The 13,182-nt window shown below is 52.8% G+C and overlaps 2 protein-coding genes across 5 annotated transcripts in view; both read right to left on the bottom strand.

The window, feature by feature from the left end:
* Positions 1-13,182, bottom strand: part of LOC112063646 (zinc finger protein 12) — a 73,043-nt gene that overhangs the window by 36,453 nt on the left and 23,408 nt on the right. The gene's annotated exons all lie outside the window — the stretch shown is intronic.
* The window catches only part of INTS15 (integrator complex subunit 15), a 14,190-nt gene continuing 3,567 nt past the window's right edge, over positions 2,560-13,182 (bottom strand). For 3 of the 4 annotated variants that reach the window (XM_055089771.1, XM_007110446.4, XM_024124692.3), the window contains exons 3-6: positions 12,676-12,841; positions 8,043-8,567; positions 7,208-7,247; positions 2,560-3,375 (exon numbers count right to left, since the gene is read on the bottom strand). In XM_055089771.1, the coding sequence (XP_054945746.1) occupies positions 3,174-3,375; positions 7,208-7,247; positions 8,043-8,567; positions 12,676-12,841 (933 nt within the window). In that variant the 3' untranslated portion in view covers positions 2,560-3,173. The remainder of the gene's footprint in view (positions 3,376-7,207; positions 7,248-8,042; positions 8,568-12,675; positions 12,842-13,182) is intronic. The other variant, XM_024124694.3, reaches the window with a different exon arrangement.

Here is a 13,182-nt window from a genome sequence, read left to right on the forward strand (position 1 = left end):
GTGAGAGGCCCGCGTACCACAAAAAAAAAAAAAAAAAAAAAAAAAAGTAATCAAGAACTGACACTTTACAGTATGGATGAACCTTGAACACATTATGTTAATTGAAATACGCCAGTCACAAAAGAACATATACTGTATGATTCCATTTATATGAAATGTCCAGAAAAGGCAAATCTACGAAGACAGAAAGTAGACTAGTTGTTGCCAAGGGCTGGGAGGAGGGGGTTAGTGGCTGGTAATCGTTGCAGGGCTTCTTTTTGGGATGGTGAAATGTCCTAAGACAGATAGCAGTGATGGTTGTACAACTCTGTAAATAAACTGAAAACCGCTGAATTGTACCCTTTAAATTAGTGAACTGGGTATGTGAATTATCTGCCCATAAAACCATTACTTAGAAAACAAACAATACAGCCCTGAACACCCTTGTACATATCTTTCTAGTATTGCTGGACCATAGAATCATCTTATCTTCTAATTTCTCCAGAGCAGTTAAACTGATTCACTCTAACACAAACCGCGATCCTTCTCTCCCCACACCTTTAGCGACACTTTCTATTTTGTTGATCTGATGGGTAAGTAAAAAAATGGCATTTCACTTTTATATTTCCCTGGTTACCAGTTTTAGAATCTTTTCTTATTTATTGGCCATTTGTATTTTCTCCTCTATGAATTTTCTGTTCATGTCCTTCACTCAGTTTTAAAATTGAAATGTCTTTGGATTACTGTGTAGTTTCTTTATACACTCTGGGTAGATACACTTTATTTCATATGTTGCCTAATATTTTCTCACATGTCCGTTTTTAATGGATGTAAAACACTTAGCAAGTGCCTGCACATGACAGGAGGTCCATCGCTTTTAATATGCTGACTTAATTGCCCACATACTACTAAAAATACCACAAAGGAAGTCTGTGGCTCTAGTGGCTTTATTTCCTACATTTTACCCTTCCTTTTATTATTATTTTGGCAAAAACCACCTTGGGTCTGAGAGGAGCTAAGACTATCTAGCCCTGAACACGGATGGTGACAACCCCCTTCCAAGACAGAGCCAGGTTTAGAGACCCTCTCCAGCCAGGAAGCAGTGTGAGAGCTCCTTTTCCACCCTTTTCAGAAACACTTGGTACCAGAGTTGAACACGAAGAACCAGCAAGTGCGAATCTCCTTAGTTCCACGGATGAGTCAGTCCCACCAAGAGAGATGGAAGCAGAGACTTGACTTTGGTTCCTGCCCTGACATCAGCAGATTTATACATAAACAGGAAACACAGGGATAATGAAATCAAACTCAAAGAAAAGGTAATTTCCTCTCTAGTTCACGGCTCTCAAAAGCAACTTAAAAGCAGAGTCCTGATAGGCTTCCCTTGCAGGCTGGTTCCTACACATGGGCTGGGGCAGAGTGGGAGCCTGGCTGAGCACTCCCGGGGCCCACAGAGGACCACGAGCTCGTGTCCCTGAGAAAGCACCCATGGTCACGGACCCCGGAGGCCAAGTATGGCCTCACAGCAAAACTGCACTACCTTGAGAGATGCCCTAAACTCCAGACGAAAAGACAGACAGACAGACAGATACACACACACACACACACACACACACACACACACACACACACACACACACACAAAATCGGGTTTGGTCTGGTCTTCCAGGGTAAACAACGGCAAGGTTAAATTTTACCCCTTCGAGTTAATCTTGGTCCTCCAAGCTCACTGTTTGCTGTAACCGCCTCTCATTCCTCACGTTCAGCCTAGGGGAGCCCAGCACTGGGGTTACTGATTATCTTTCTTTCCTCCCCAAGCCAGTAAGTGAGAACTCCGAGCAGATACCTTCCAACCACGTGCTGGAGAAAACTCCTGAGGCCCGAGTTTTGTTCCTGAAGGAAGAAAGGTGCCGTAACTGAAGCAGACAGACCCTGGGGGCCCTGCGCGGTGGCGGGGGGGGGGGGGGGGGGTGGCGTTTGCAGCGTTTCGGCCAAAAGGAGCATCTACGATCGTATCCAATCGTCTCACCAGGATCGCTGCGGACTGGGGAGGACAGCTCCGAACACACACACACACACACACACACACACACACACACACACACACACACACACAAAATCGGGTTTGGTCTGGTCTTCCAGGGTAAACAACGGCAAGGTTAAATTTTACCCCTTCGAGTTAATCTTGGTCCTCCAAGCTCACTGTTTGCTGTAACCGCCTCTCATTCCTCACGTTCAGCCTAGGGGAGCCCAGCACTGGGGTTACTGATTATCTTTCTTTCCTCCCCAAGCCAGTAAGTGAGAACTCCGAGCAGATACCTTCCAACCACGTGCTGGAGAAAACTCCTGAGGCCCGAGTTTTGTTCCTGAAGGAAGAAAGGTGCCGTAACTGAAGCAGACAGACCCTGGGGGCCCTGCGCGGTGGCGGGGGGGGGGGGGGGGGGTGGCGTCTGCAGCGTTTCGGCCAAAAGGAGCATCTACGATCGTATCCAATCGTCTCACCAGGATCGCTGCGGACTGGGGAGGACAGCTCCGAGGCTCACAGCTACTAAGTTTTTAAAACACAGTCCATAAAGTCTATGAAACTGTTTAGAAAATATTTATTTGAACACATGGAAAGAAAACTTAGAGACCCCAATAAAACAGAGACATTCCTTTCCCCACTGATGGGGGCCACGCTCACAGGTTCCCCTGACCCGTGGGGACCAAGTGCTGGGTGAGAGCTTGCCACGCCGACGGTGCGGCCTCGCGCTCCCGGAGCCATGGGAGTGCCTTGTGCTCCTGGCGGGACACAGCCCGTCCACAAGGAGGGAAGCCAGACACGTGGACTTGCGGACGCTGCTCCTCCGCCAGTGCTCCGACGGCACAGGCTCAGGGCGTGTGTCTGCAATGACACCCCAGACCACAGGCTCACAGCCCCGGCAGCTTTTAAAGATGCCCGCATCGCTCCGCAGAGGGCTGGACGTTTCCTTTCATTGATCCCATCTGGACTTTTACGAACGAGACAGGTAGGAGGCGCCCGGACGGCGACGTCGCAGAACTTCCGCACCGACCCGGTTCTGTGGTTCTGCAGCGAGGAGGGGCCGCCTGGCTGCCCCCCGAGCCCTCTCCTATGGATCGGTCGTCCTTTCCTGGGAAGGCTTCCTCCAACCAGGCATGGAAGGCACGGTGCCACTCAGCGGTTCACAGGGGCCAGCCTAGCGGATGGGCCTGAACGGGAAGGTCATGCCTGAGATGAAGGTGTGCCCGGGGTGCGTGGGCAGGGCAGGGTGGGCAGCAGGGTGGGCCGGCACAGCCCCGTAGCCCAGCGGGGGTGTGTGGATGTGAGGGTAGAACCCGGGAGGGAGTGCCGCGTGCGGCGACTGCGGCACGGGGCCCGAGATCACCAGCTGGAGAAGGCTGCAAACACAAGGAGAAGGGTTAGGATGCGCTGGGGCCAACGGTGATGTCCGCCCGACCCGTGGCGCTATGGCTGTGGGGCAGGCTAGGCTGCCGTGGTGGTCCTCGCTCCCGTGCCGCGACAGACACCGAGTTTCCAGGGAGGACGGAGGGTGGCCCATGGCTGGGTAGCGGCAGGAGGGGCTGACCTGGAGGCAGCAGGGTGTATCGACAGACTGGTGCCCGGAGAGGTGAGGGGCCGCGGCGGGAAAAGCCAGGATCCCGCCGGCAGTGATGGGGAGGGAGGGAGGGGCCTGTAGTCCACGGAAGCTCCAGACAGAGCCTCGGCACCTGTGGCTTGGGGACCATGCAGGTGAGCACGGTGTCAGCCTCACCTGTCCACACCTTCGGGGGTTGTGACTGAGGAGCCACAGCAAAAGGACAGAGCGCCACGCGTCTCCAAGTCATTCCTAGCGAGCGAGTCCTCACTGAATTCCAAGCAAGGCCACACAGAAGGTGGCTTTTCACATGACCCTGACGTCCGGAGTCCTGAGGAATGGCCCCGGCCTGGACCCAGCCCTCACCCACTTTCAGGGCCCCCTCCTGCCCCGCTCCCACCCCCAGGAGCCTCGGTCCTCCCCTCCCCAAGCCCCCCAACCCTGGCCTGCGCTCGGCTCTCTGTGGTTCAGCACATCAACAGCCTCTGCCTCCAGGAAGCCCTCCCTCCTCCTGAATTCAATGTTGCCTCCCATGCTGGTCCCTTCTGAAACCCCTTGAAGAGCTTCCTCTCATTAGTTTTATCCTATCTAACGCCACCCTCCCCTCCCAGCACGATCAGCAGAGCGTCCTAACTTTCTCACCACCTCTAGCTTGCCTGGACTCAGCCTGAAATAACCAACTCCCCCGTTTACGCCTCTTCAGGACAGAGGGCTCCTCCCCAGCCCTGCCCTCACCCCGGATCCCCTGGCCTCTGTGCTTTGCTCTCCCAGCCTCACCCAGGGCCGTGGCTCCGGCTGGGTCCTGTCTCTTGGGTGTCTACACCGCCCCTCCACATCACCAAACCCCGCCTGCCAGGTCCCGTTCATGCCCCCCACTCGCCCCTCAGCTTCCCGGTCCCACGAGGCCGCACCTTCCCTGCATGCTGTCCTGCTTGGCCCAGCGAAAGCCCACCCCACCGGGCCACTTCACCCTTGGGCGACTGACTACGGCTGGCTGCTTCCTGGAGCTCTGAGATGAAGCGGGGGGCGGGCCTAGGTCTTTGGCAGAGTGACCCTCACGCTCTCCCACCCCCCAAGTACAAAGTCTGGTCCCCTGGGCCCCCAGGAGGGGCTCAGGCAGTAAACCCAGGTGTGAAGAAAGCTGGTACCTTTTAGTGGCTTGAAGCTCTTCTGACTCTTTTCACTACGTTTTAATAACTACTATGCTTTAATAACTCTGGGTAAGAAATTCAAGGAAAATAAGCAAACAAATAAGTAAGTCTAAGGAGGGAATACTGTGGAGGCAAAATGTAGGTCACATGCTCGTTTGAACCTGCACACCCTGCCAGAGATAAGGGGTTTCACGAAGTTTCTGGTCTAGTCCAGAAGACAATGAACACAAAAGAACAATCAGAAACCAAAGAGGTAGTCCAAGCGACCGTGGGCCACTCTTTGCCCACGTCAGTGTCAGGCTGCCCCCGGGTCGGGGGTGTCCCTCGGGGCTGTTGGAAGTTCCAGAGGATTCCCACGGGGACCCCTAGTTATAACACTAAGATGATAAACGATTCCTACCCTATCACTATTTGAATGCCCTGAAAACATTAAACATTAAATAAAAGCTGTGCACAAAGAAGGAAAAGGTTACAAAGGGATTAGTGCAAGGAGGTGAAGAGGTGCCACTTGCATTGACGATGTCCTCAGACGGAGGAGACTTTCTTGGAGGGAAGAAAGGAGAGAAGGAAGGGACGGAGGGAGGGAGACAAAGGAACAGTGTGGGCTCCCGAGGGCGAGATGGCCTCTGGACAAGCTGTCCACCCTGCTGATGTCACATCTCAAGGTGGACCACTCTGTTGCTCCAGAAGCCCCCGTTTAACCACCCAGATGCCTGCCTGGGGCTGCCTGCCCCTTAGAGCCCAACGCCAAGCTCCCGGGCCTCTGGCTGCAGCTCCTCTCCTGTCAGCCCGGGAAGTAGCATCTGGCCCATCTTCTGGCCTCAAATTAAGCCTTTGCTCAGCCTGCCACACCTGCCCCACTCCCGGGCCCCGGCAGGGCTGGTGGGTCAGGCCCTGGGCGGCTGGGAGCACGCACGGTGCCGAGGGGCCCGGAGGGCTTGCTCACCCTCTGTCGGCACTGCCTGCCAACGCCAGCCCTGGAGACCCACTATCTACCTTAAAAACCAGTGCGACCCTCTGAAGAAAGAACTCAGCTGTTTTCATTCCTGTAAACCCTGCCCAGGTGCACACAGCAGGGAGCAGGGGAGTTCTGCCTTCAACTATAAACATCTCCTCGCACGGTGGGCACAATTACTTTTTTTTTTTTTTTTTTTTTTTTTTTTGCGGTACGCGGGCCTCTCACTGCTGTGGCCGTCGCGGAGCACAGGCTCCGGACGTGCAGGCCCAGCGGCCACGGCTCACGGGCCCAGCCGCTCCGCGGCATGTGGGATCTTCCCGGACCGGGGCACGAACCCGTGTCCCCTGCATCGGCAGGCGGACTCCCAACCACTGCGCCACCAGGGAAGCCCCACAATTACTATTTTTAGTGGACACATAATGTTCTAGCCTTCTGATGTATCACTACTAACTTACTAAGTATCCCCACGCTATGGGATGGTTAGCTTGTTTCTGACTTTTTGCTACTGATAAGACTGCCTTTGCATGAAACATTTTTGGGCACGTAGCTTTTTGCTTCTTAGCTTCAGTGAAACTAATTCGATTAAGAGAAACTCCTGTTACACAAATAACAGTAAAAGTGACAGTAGCTAACACTTCTTAGGTTATTTACGCATCAAGTACCATTCTAAGTGCTTTCTATGTTTTTACTCAATTAATCCTCACAAAAATCCTATGAGGGGAGCGGGGCGGGGGAGGTAGGGGGACAGGTACTATTGTGTTCTTGATTTTATAGAGAAAACAGAGGTAGTGGGAACTTGCCCAAGATCTTACAGAGAGGAAGTAGCAGGGGTGGAATTCTCACCAGAAGCTGTTATGACCACACAGTTCCTGCTTTTCACCACTATTACCACTGCTTTCCCCCAAATTAAGACAATACCACCACTTGCAGAGAGACCCCCGTGTGCTGTGGACAAAGAACTCTGCAAACACCACCTCATTTAAACCTCACTCCAACCCTGTGAGGCAGGTGAATTACAGCCCCCATTTTACAAGGGGGGAAACCGAGGCAAAAGAGTCAGCGCCGGCGTCACCGCAGACCACAGACAGAACCACGTTCAGAATCCGGTCTGTGCCACCCGAGACCAAGGCGCTGGCCTAACCGACACAGTATATCCCTAAGGGCTGCGCAATCAACGTCGCCAACAGCACGCGACATCACCGCGACACACACGCACGCTGACTCGGTGAGCAGTAAAGGTCCCCCGAGTTCGCTCCGGCTTCTTCCTCGACGCCCAGGAGGACGGCCACTTTTCTTACCTCGTTGATGGACTCCCTGCTTGGGCTTCCTCTCCTGTGTCATGCTATCACATCCATTCCCCCACTTACTGTCAGGCTCTGGGGGGCCTCTTATTCACAGACGCTCTAGACCCTGCAGACCAGCTCTCCCCAAGAAGCCAGGACAAGGGGTCCGCCCTGCCTTGCACCCCACCGCTCCCGCACCCACCCCCGTCCCCGCCCAGCTAGAAGTCTTGGGAGGGTACTTACTTATTATGGGGCAGCCGGGAGCACAAGGTTCTCAGGTCATCTGAAATGAAGGAGACACAGAATTAAGGAACGGCCTGGAGATGACGAGGTGAGAGGTCTGCGGACGTTCAAGGATGCTAGCGAGACAGTAACGGTACCTCATGCTCAACTTCCTAGCATCGTTTAGAAGCTGGGCTCTCTTTTTCTTCAACTTTTGCTTTAGCACACGCCCTCAACAGAAAACATCACTTAGGAAAGGGGGCAGCTCTACTGGCAATTTGTCAGATGGCTGGGAAAAGGCCCAGACAACAGATCAGATGGCCAAGGCTAAGAGCGAGATAAAAGGGAAACCCATCTCCAGGGACTACTGCATGGGCCTCAGACAACGCGTCTGTGAGCCAGCAGCCAAAGAGCAAACCAAAGTGTGTCGTTAGCATCAGATAATTCTTCTGGGCGAGTTCAAGCACTGAAATGCAGAATTAAGGAGCCCTCTGAACAGGTGACGGGAATGTTTCCTGCACTCAAACAGGTGCATTTCATCGTATGTAAATTATGCCGCAATGGAAGAGAACTGCAGAAAAAGAAAAGATTCCCTAAGAGGAAGGAGATTAAGCCATTATTATCTGTGCTCTGGAGGCATCCCCAGGCCTGGGCAAAACAGCCAGGAGACACCCAGATGCCACGGCCACAGGATTCTACCTGGGCGCGTCCTGCGACTTCCGCCCACCTACCCTGCGTTCACTGAGAGGAAAGAAGTCCTAAAAGCGGAAAACAGTCCTTGTCCAGGAGCCCCTATTTTCCTTCCGACGGGCGGTGGTGACCCGCCCCAGGGAGGCCTGGCCAGGCAGCCACCCACCTCTCGTGCACAGCAGGGCTCCAGAGGCCATGGCCACCTGCAGAGCCTGTGCCAGCCGGTCCAGGGAGAGCTCGATCTCCTGGGAGGCGTTGAGGGGGTTCAGTTCATCTGCCAATCTGTTGATCTCCTCCACCAGCGGGACCATGTGGTCAAACAGGATGAGCCCCAGGCGGCCGTACAGGTTCTTCTCAGTCAAGTGCACCTGGAGCATCATGAGGACCTGCAGGGCGCTGAGGTGGAGCTTTGAGTACAAGAGGTGGGAGTCTCTGTCCACGCCCCCCGAGTCCTTGGTGACTTTGGCAGTGACGTGGCCGTTGGCTAAGGGGGGCTGCTTCTTCCTTTTGTAAGCCAGAGGGGCCTTCACACACCAGCGGATCAATCCAGTGAGCGGGGTGAGCTCTAAAAATCCTATTGGGAGATTGGCTGCGATTGGAGTATTTAAAAAAGTGATAAGAATCAACCTCGGGTCCTCAAAAATCCAGTTGACAATCATCTCAAGCAAGTCCAACGGTGGGATGAGATCGTCTGCAAAACACAGTCAGAAGGGTCTTCAGCCCCACGGACAGGAGACAGGGAAAGACGGACCTTCAAGGTCACGGCACTCATCACCCGACATCCAGACGACGCACCTCTGTCCTCACCTACCCTCTCTGTCTCCCTTCCTGGAACGTCCCCTCCGAGAGGGCTGGGCTCTCATCCGACTTAGGAAGGCCTGGCCATGGCTGGGCTCAAAGCATTAAACCAACAGTTCCCTAGAACTCCATTATGCCTTGTGATCCTGTGTGTCAATTTAAATAAAAGTCCACTATCTGTGTCCACAACTACCCCCACCACACTTCATCCCTTCCCTTGTGAGCAGGTTTCACCCCTGTGTTTGGTGTCCCCTCAGTGGTACGGTGACAGCTACGGAGGCCTTCAGGGAGCAGCTCAGAGTCCAGCCAACGACCTGTCAGCTGCCAGGAGCCATCCCAGCCCCAAACCTGGAACCTCTAAACGAGGCCCGGCCTCCTGTGATTCCTGAGATCTAGCACATTCTATGGCAAGACAGAGAACAGTCATTATAAGAACAAAAGTTGACATTTATTCTGAGTTTATGACGTGCCAGGCACCGGGCTAAGTCCTAACACAGAGGAACTCATTTAATCCTCAAACAAACCATCTATTATATAAAGGATGAGGAAACTGAGGCACAGAGATGTTAAATCATTTTCTCCAGACTCATTAAAGCTACGTGGTGGGCCCAGACCTGACCCCAGGTGGCCCAGCTCTTACCGCTAGGCTACACTGCCCATCCTGGGGTCAGCGGACACTGCCCTTAGGGTGTCTGTGTGCGTGGGAGCGGGTCCCCAGCCTCCTGCCTCTGGGGCTGCGCACACCTCAGCTCATGAGGAAGCCCCTTCCAGGCTGCTGAGGTCCGGAGCCAAGCATGAGAAGACAGGGGGGCACAGTGAGGCCCGTGTTGGGGTGAAGCCTCCAACTGCTCTTCCTCAGGAGACACCGGCCTCCCTGCTGGGATCGTCTACTGTTTGGGGGCTACCCCACTCCCTTCCCTTCTGCTACAAAATGACGGCGACCAGAGGAAGCAGCTGTCGTCTATGACCTTTACTTGGCAAAATAAACAGTGGTGACCCTGTGTCCGGCCCCTTGACTCCCCGAAACGTTTCTGTCCGGGACACGCCCATCTCAGGCCCACTCCTCCAGCAACCCAGCCCCTCCCCGGCCCCACACCCGTCTAGCTGGGGCATCTCTGGAGCCTGAAGGCGGCATATGCACACATGCTGTGTACACGTGTGCTTGGTGAGTACACGTGAGCGTGCGTACTTGCGTGAATAATCTCCACCACCTTCGTACGCGGAGACCCAAGTTCCCTGTGACACCGGGGCAAGAGGGTGTTCTGTTCGATTAGGTGAGCCCCTTCCGTTTCACAGCTTTGGAGGCACAGACGCCCGTTACCCACAGCACCACGAGCAGCGGCAAGCAGCCTGCCGCCAGCGGACTCAGGCCCACCCTCTGGGCCACCACTGTGGAGCCAGGGATTTCCGTATCTCCAACCTCATCCACTTGTACCTATAAACATATAGCTCTTTCTATGTCGATCCTACCTCGACAGGGTGGTTTAAAAAAAAGACTGACATGTCAGACTGGCAAATTGACTTAAGAGAAAAATACCACGTCTCATGTCCATCCTAGAACGTTAGTGGTATTTTCTGAACATTATATCCTTCTCCATATGTTGATGAATCCATTCCCAACGTTAAGGCCAATTTCTGTCCTTCTTGCCCTGGAATAACCGATGACTTGAAAGAGCAACTACGATGCCGCAAATCTTTCCTATGGGAACACAAAGGACCTAAAGGACCTAAGTACCATTCCTAGCTATTAAGAGCTCTTGAGAAGCCTCTTAGGAGAGGGAAGACTCCACTCCAGCAACGGGGCACCCACAAGCCCTGCCACCCATCCCAGCGAGCGGCACCCGGTGACGAAAGTACGCGATCACACGCGGGTATGATACGCGCTTAAACGCTCATGGTAGGTCCATGCGAACTTTCTCAAGAGAACTGAAAAGTCTAACAGCAAGGAAGAGAGTTAAAAATAGAAGGAGAATCAAATACAATCAGGGTGCTGGCAGGAGACCAATGCTGGACTGAGCAAAAGTGGAGAATGCTGCTAAGGCTTTCCAGCAGCTGGGTTAGCTATTACCAGGAGAAGAAAGAGGCTACCCGCCAGCCCTCTGAGCGGCCAGAGCTGAGGGCAGAGGAGGAACCTGAACTACAACAGCGGGCTTCGGGTCTGCCTCTGCAGAGAAAGCTGCTCACGAGGGCTAGGCCTGTACCTTCCCCAAATGCAAAGCGAGGGCAGCAGCCCTAGCCAGGGGCCGCAAGGGCTGTGGGGGTCATTCAAGGACACAGATGTAGAAGGACTCAGTGCTTGTCAATCCATGTTCCTTGGAACCCACTCCTGGGGGAGGAAAGTGGGCAGCAGGGCCCAGTGGGTGGGGTCTGAGACCCCTGCCACAATTCAACCAGAGCTGGTCAACTTCTCTTGGTTTTCTTTATTGGGGGTCCAGAGGGCTCTGCTGCTGGACAGGGACGACGGACGTGGGCTTCTCCCAGCTGAAGTCAAATGCCATCTAATGGCCTCCCTGAGGCCCTCTCCTGGTACCTTGCTAAGGAAGTCTCAGAACATCACCCACAGTCCAACAGACATGCTTGCCTCCCGGCGCAGGAAGGACACATCACGGCCTGGGTAATACTGTTGCCACAAATGTTTAACTTGAATCTTTCTTAAGGAAGCAGACAAAACTAAATTGAGGGACATTTTGCAAAACAACAGGCCTGAGCTCTCAAAAAATGTCAATATCACAGAGTTTTTTTAAAGGCTGGGAACTGTTTTTATCTTTTTTTAACACCTTTATTGGAGTATAATTGCTTTACAATGGTGTGTTAGTTTCTGCTGTATAACAAAGTCAATCAGCTATACATGTACATATATCCCCATATCTCCTCACTCTTGCATCTCCCTCCCACCCTCCCTATCTCAACCCTCTAGGTGGTCACAAAGCACCGAGCTGATCTCCCTCTGCTATGTAGCTGCTTCCCACTAGCTATCTATTTTACATTTGGTAGTGCGTATACGTCCATGCCACTCTCTCTCTTCGTCCCAGCTTACCCTTCCCCCTCCCTGTGTCCTCAATTCCATTCTCTACGTCTGTGTGGGAACTATTTTAAAAGGACCAAAGTGACATAACAACTATGTATGAGCCTTGACTGGATCCAGAATTCTCCTGGTCCCTCAAAAGGGGGGAAAAAGGCTATAAAAGACATTACTGAGACAATCAAGGAAATCTGAACAACGGCTATATATGAGATAAAAGTATTCTGTCAGTATTTAATTTCTTACATGTGATAATGATATCATGTTTGTGTAAGGGAATGTTCTTGTTCTTAAATACACATTTAAGTACTTGGTACCTGACACTGGCAACAAACTCAAGAGTTCAGGAAAAAAATACTTTTGAGAGTGTATGTGGAAAGAAGGGGAAAGAAAGAAAGAGCAAAAGAAAAAGAGAAAAAAAAAGAATATATGTCAAATGTTAATAACTGGTGAACCTCGATGAGAGATACACAAACCTTTGTTGTAATATTCTTGCAGCTTTCCTGAAGTTTTGCAATTTTTCAAAATAAAAAGTCGGGAATAAAAAAGCAAGTCATGGGGATTTCCCCGGTGGCCCACTGGTTAGGACGCTGTGCTTCCAATGCAGGGACCACGGGTTCAGTCCCTGCTTGGGGAACTAAGATCACACATGCTGAGTGGTGTGTTCCGCAAAAATAAAAAGCAGGTCATGTCTGGGGAGGAAGCCACATCTGTCCCAGACACCAGACCCTTGCTTATTAGCTGTCTGCCACCTGGACCATTCTGAGTCAGGCAAATGGGACTCACTAAGGAAAGCTCCCTGTTAGCAAATTCCAGAGGTGCAGGTGGCCCATCCCTTTAGCTTTCAGCCTGAAATAAAGTACACATTTCAGAGAGAGAGAGAAAAAGAAAAGGCCATCTGCTGGCTGGGTGTTCATTGCAAATACAACTAGCAATCGGCCGAAGCCTCTTTAAGGGTAACAGTCTGCTTAAAGTTTACCTGACGACAGGTCATACAGCGCAGTGACTGAGGTGATGAACTGGCAGCAGAAGCGAGGGCTGGCACTGAATATCTGCTTCAGCGTCTGAACGGATCCTGGCACCAGACAGCAGTAGTCATCCACGAGGGCCCTGGCTAACCGCACACAGTAGACCACAGGCGTCCGCTGGAAAGAAGCCACAGTCCATGTAACTACAGGTTTCGTGAGCCAGGAGACTAGCAACTATGTACACATGGTGAAGATCAGAACTGGCGGAACCCCCTCCGAGAGGGGAAGAAGACGTTAACAGCTTACCTTTGAAGCAGAGGTTGGCAAATGAAAGCCCACAGGCCAAATCCACCCTGCCACCTTTTTTTTTTTTTTTTTTTTTTTTTTTTTTTTGTGGTATGCGGGCCTCCCCTTGCTTGGGCCCTCCCCGTTGCGGAGCACAGGCTCCGGGCGCGCAGGCCCAGCGGCCATGGCTCACGGGCCCAGCCGCTCCGCGGCATGTGGGATCCTCCCGGACC

The sequence above is a fragment of the Physeter macrocephalus genome, chromosome 14 (genome assembly GCF_002837175.3).
Source record: "Physeter macrocephalus isolate SW-GA chromosome 14, ASM283717v5, whole genome shotgun sequence".
NCBI classification, from domain to species: Eukaryota; Metazoa; Chordata; class Mammalia; order Artiodactyla; family Physeteridae; genus Physeter; species Physeter macrocephalus.